We start from the raw sequence: 5,106 nt of genomic DNA, 5'->3' as shown, positions 1-5,106 counted from the left end.
TCGGCCCCTATTTGCTAGGTGTATCTCTCCTAAATAGTCCACAGATGCATTGGAGTTGGGGTCCATTTGGAGTAGGTGGTCAGTGGTACTGCTCAGTACTGCTGGCTTCCCTCCTGGTGGCTCTGAGCCTCTTGGGATTGTATTCCTTTTTCCTTAAACAAAAGATTAGCCAAGCATACAACGCTTGGACTGCTCATGTCAGTACAAAGCTCCATCTCTGTCTCAGGTAGTGTCTCATCTTGGAGATGTGGCCTGCTAGAACAAATTTGTTCAATAGTTACCAAACTGTCAGGATACAGTTCTCCTGTTCCAGAGACTGGGAGCAAAGTGGCTGGGCTGGGTTAAGACTCATGATGCCACTGTTCCAGCTCCTTTGCCAGGATAATCCTTGTGGGAGAACGGTCCAAGAGAGCTGCATCTTCCATCCCATAGTTGGATTTTCCCATTCAATGGCAAAGAAAACTTGATTCTATTTGGCCACAAGTACACAAAAGATGATGTCTTCTACATCTAACACACTGTAAAGTACATCTGAATCTCTGGTATTAAGGATTTGGGACTAGCAGATGCCCATCAGTCTTGCACTACAATGACTTAGGCTTTTTCACTGGAAGGAGAGTTAAATTCTGATTGGCATTCACTTAATAACCAGAACTATAAGAGAGAATCTGTTGACTGTTACCAATCCTGACCAGGCACCTGACTTTATAGCACACTGTTTTCTCCTTACGAGTCAGACTCCTGATTTCAGTTTGGTCTTTTTGACCCCCAGGCAGGGGCCAGACCAGCCTTTTCCAGATTGCCCTTCCAGTGCCCTTCTCCCAACTTCTCATCCCAAGGGGCAGCCCTGCCCCCTGACTGTGTGCACAGAGAGATACCCACAGCCTGGCTGCAGCCAGCTGGGCCCCCAGCCCACACCCCCGAGCCCAGCTGCCCTCCCCAAACCTGCTGCCCCCAGCACCCCCATGCCATGCCCTGCCCTGCCTGTGCTGGCCAGGCTGGCAGCTGAGCGTGCCCTGCTTTGGTCCCTCCCCTGGTGCAGCCCAACTGCTCCTTGACAGGACTGGCCTGGTGCAGGCTCAGCTCTTCCTGCAGCTTCTGTGCAGCTCCTCTCGCCTCCCTGGGCCCACAAGGGCATCTATAGGGCTGGGCAGGGACGTGGCACAGGCAGAGGGATTGTCCCTGGCATTCGGACCACATTGCCCCCAGGAGCTCCCTGCAGTGGCAAGGAAGGCTGTTCCCAGGGTCAGGAGCAGCACCCAAGGCTCAGGACACCAGGCACAGCTGGGTACTGGTGGTGTGTAACCATTGGCACGCTGGTGCTGGTCTGTGCTTCGCTTTCCCCGTGGGTAACAGCTGTGCCATCGTGGAAGTGGGTGAGAGTTCCCGTGTCCTGGGGCTGGGTGTAGAAGCAGGGCTGGGCTGAGGAGATCTCCCCTGCCTCCAGGGCAGCAGCTCAGGCAGAGCCAGGCTGTGCCGGAGGGAAACAAGGAGGCAGAAGGGGGGTTTCTTCTCCTTTTTTTCGTCTTCATTATTTTGTTTAATTTATTAATAACTTTTGCATGAAAAAAAGCTAAAGTGTCGAAGTATCTGTGCAGTTCTTCAACATATCTGCCAAACATGAGAATAGAACTGAAAGAAATAAAAAGAAAGTTTGTCAATGTAAACATCTAGGCCCATACCCAAAGCCCCTCTTAAGTCTGTCTAATATAATCTAGTCTGTCACCTGCCATCTACCATCTCCAGTGAAGTGTCAATGGAAGCAGGTCAGAATGTTCCAGTCTGTGACATCCCTCTCTGGCAAAGAGGCCTGGATGTTTTCAGCCCCCTGGTCAATGGGGACGAAGTTGGAGAGGTTCTCCGTTGTTTCCTTGTGCCAGGCACACTCCAGGAAAGCTGTGGCCATGAGGGTTTCATCCAAGCCTGGGTTGTTGTGGTTGGGTTTGGTGAGGACTCGTTCCTGTTCTTGGGGACAGTCCGTGTGCTGCCCTTGTCCCGCCCAGTCCAGGTGGGGTGTTATGGGCTGGATGGGAGGCGGGAGCTCCAGATCCCCAAGGATGGAGAAGTCTCCTTCGTCCAGGTGGTTGTTCAGGAGAGCTTCCCAGTCAGTGTCACCCTTCAGCTCGGTCAGGTCATTCCGCTCCTCCTGGCTCCCGGAAGCAGAGCTGGGAAGCCGAGACGCCTTGGCCGTTGGCGTGGGCTGCTCGCGCTGCTGCCCCGCTTCCTTCTCCACGCCATGCCAGTTCTGGCTGTTTTCAAACTCTTCAAACTCCTTCAGCAGCTGCTGCAGCTCCATGCTGATCTCGAGGTTGTTACGGGAGCTGCAGGCTGAGGCAGCTGGGCTGATGACGTGCCATGCCTCTTGCTGGGCTCTTTCGGGGGAGCCCGGCTGGATCTGCACTGGTGACATCCTCCACTCCTTGAAGGCCCTGCTCTTGAGCCGGTTGGCATATCTGGAGTGGAGCTTCCAAAATGCGCCTCTCCCTGGTTCGCTCTTCTCCCGGGTCACCTTGATGAAGCACTTGTTGATGCAGAGGTTGTGCCGGATGGAGCTCTAGGTCCAAAAGAGAAGAAAACCCAAGGCTGAATGTTTGTCTGCTGGCGTGAGAGGGACCTACCTGTGTGGGGAGGCTGGTGCAAAAGCAGGTTTTCAGCAAGGCCCTTTGGGAAAAGAAAGCAGGAATGGCAACACCAGGACATCTCGGGCTACGTGCCCTCCAGAAAATCCTCTGAATGTGCCTGAAGTGCAGCAAATAATCAGAAAGGAAACTCAGCTGTTGGGTAAATAACCCAGCATTGGGCTCCCCAAAGCCAAGCCAAAGCAGCCAGCTCCTCCTCCCAAAGTGCTCACATAGTTCCCCTGGCACAGGAGAGGCTGGGGAACCCAAGTGGCCCTGGAAAGGAGGAGGGACCGTCCGGGGTTCTCTTGCCTGTGATGAGCTTCAGGAACCACTGGAGACCCAGCTGCCTGGGGAGAGGGTGGGTAACTCCTGGGCAGGGGGCTTGCATTGGGTTTGCCCGGTCTTGGCTGGGGCAGCACAGCCAGCCAGGATCATGGGAACACTGTGGATTTGGGCTGGCAATAACCAAGCGGGAGGATGAGCCACCCACAGCCCTCTTGCCCTGCCCTCTGCTAGAAAGCCTCACGTGCCAGAGTGGCCCACATGTGACCTCGTGTGATGGAGGAAGGCAGCAAGCCCAGGTGGCTGGGAAAAGCTGCTGTGGGGAGGGCTTCAGGCTGTCCCCAAAGCTGGTAAGCCTGGGGCTGTCCCCTCCCTGCTAGGGACACACTTGTGCTAGCTGGGGACAGCAGCCTTGTTTGACCCCTCTTGGTCTTCCCTCTGCAGGTCTCAGCAGCTTTTCCCAGCGATGGAGCCTCCTTGGCTGTCTGAGGGGCCAGGAGACCAGCCCTGTGCCCTGCTTGGAAAGCAGCAGCGCTTCATCTGGGAAACTCCCCAGTGAGTGACTTGTCCAACAAACAGCATCTCCATGCCTCTCCTGTGCCTGGTCCTCAGCACCCAGGGATACTCAGTGTGGTGACTTTTTGCACGTGTGCTCAGCCCTGAGGGACTCAGGACCCCACCAGCGTTCCAGAAAGGTAGGGACTGAGAGGCCTTTGCCACAGAACCAAGAGGAGCCTCAGGGGCTGGGAGCCCAATGGGTACCTCCCAGCTCCCAAAATGGCCCCCAGCTCTCCCCCAGGAGGGCTCCTTCCCTCTGTCACCCCGGCAGCCCTGGCATTTGTGCCCAGCCAAGTTCTTTCCCGTTCCAGCCCTTCCCCACCAGCTGCCGGGGCCACTCTCCTCCCTGTGGGATCCAGAATCCCTGTGGGACCTTGTCTTGCAGGGTGGAGGCTGTGGAAAGCCCTGCCCATCCCTGTGTGGAGAGGGGCCGAGGCAGGAGGGCTGCAAATCTCCTACCTGCCAGGTGGGATCAGCAGGTTGGAAGTAGCAGAAGTTGTCACTGATCCACTTGCAAATGGCCGAGAGGGTGATCTTGGGCTTCTTGCTGGCTTCCATCGCCATGCAGATGAGGGTCGCGTAGGAGTAGGGTGGCCTGACGTGCGGGTTGGTCTTGTAGTTGATGTTCCCCGTGAGCTGAGAGGGCTCAGCCGCGTCGTGGTGCGTCGTGGTGGTCATGGAGGTGGAGGAGGAGGAGATGGCCGTGCGGGGAATGTCGATGTACTCGCACAGCTCCTCAGCAGTCAGGGGAAAGCCTGGGGACTGAAAGTCCACCAGACTGACCAGATTTTCCCAGATGGTGCAGCGGTCCTCGGGGTCCTCAGATATGGGGGGCAAGCCGATGTGGGCGCCTGTGAGGTTAACCAGCCACGTGAGGTCTGGCTCGCTGCCAGGCCTGTCTTCCTTGGTGGAGCTCGACTGCCCCTGAGCTCTCAGCACAGGGCTGGAGCACACCATGCCTTGGCACGTCACCGGGTGCATGTGAAGGGGAGGGAATGGACGGGACAGATCCTGCAAGAACAAGAGGGAGAGGGTTGAGGTTCCCTGAGGCACAGTCGTTCTCTGGCACCTGGGCAGGGCCGGGCCTGAGTGCTCCAGATGTCACTGGGCAAGACCCATCCCTGGAGTGCTGGGCATGGGAGCTGCAACATCTGCCCTGGGGGTACTTTAGCAGCCCTGGCCCTCGGGAAAATTCCCTCAAACCATCGTGCTCCCAGTGCCACCCAAACTCCAGTGGGCTGGTGCTGCCCAGCAAGCTTTTGGCTGAAAAACCAACAAACCCTCCCCACAACCAACCAAAATCCGGCCCTGCCATCCCACCGAGAGAGGTCGTTTCTCCCACCTGTTGTGAGCAGGGCAAACTCTCAGGGTCTTAACACCTCGGCTAAAGACCCTAAAGTCTTCATCTGGTCCGTCCCATCCCCACAACCTGCTTCCCTCGGTTTGATGCTGATTATGCTTCTCCCTTCCCCTGGTGCCCCAAACCAACCCGGGTGTGGGGGGGCGCAGGGACCCACGCCAAGCACAGCGTCACTTGGAGCCAGCCGGCAGCTCCAGGCTTTGGGGAATACCGGGCAGGGGATGCGGCGCTGGCTCCGGTGCCGGGCTGCAAAAGCGGAGTCCCGTGGTGGATCTTGGGCCGCGA

General features: G+C 57.0%; 2 protein-coding genes across 3 annotated transcripts in view; one reads left to right on the top strand and one right to left on the bottom strand.

The window, feature by feature from the left end:
- The first annotated feature begins 1,161 nt into the window (after positions 1 to 1,161).
- Positions 1,162 to 5,106, top strand: part of LOC103766331 (zinc finger protein 239) — a 9,978-nt gene continuing 6,033 nt past the window's right edge. The window contains exons 1-2 of one of the 2 annotated variants that reach the window (XM_029963935.1): positions 1,162 to 2,979; positions 3,348 to 3,598. The gene's annotated coding sequence lies outside the window, so the exon portion shown is untranslated. Of the gene's footprint in view, positions 2,980 to 3,231; positions 3,599 to 5,106 lie in introns of those variants that run through there. The other variant, XM_029963936.1, reaches the window with a different exon arrangement.
- On the bottom strand, positions 1,305 to 4,467 carry LOC103766330 (forkhead box protein J1). The gene is made up of 3 exons (XM_018083558.3): positions 3,921 to 4,467; positions 1,731 to 2,554; positions 1,305 to 1,632 (listed from the first exon to the last, which is right to left on the bottom strand). The coding sequence occupies exons 1-2, from the start codon at positions 4,440 to 4,442 to the stop codon at positions 1,754 to 1,756; spliced, it is 1,323 nt and encodes a 440-aa protein (XP_017939047.2). The 5' UTR covers positions 4,443 to 4,467; the 3' UTR covers positions 1,305 to 1,632; positions 1,731 to 1,753.

This window comes from Manacus vitellinus, unplaced genomic scaffold (genome assembly GCF_001715985.3).
Source record: "Manacus vitellinus isolate BGI_N305 unplaced genomic scaffold, ASM171598v3 scaffold_64_pilon, whole genome shotgun sequence".
In the NCBI taxonomy this organism is placed as follows: Eukaryota; Metazoa; Chordata; class Aves; order Passeriformes; family Pipridae; genus Manacus; species Manacus vitellinus.
Note: the sequence above shows the minus strand (reverse complement) of the source record. Positions and strands in the feature narration are given on the sequence as shown.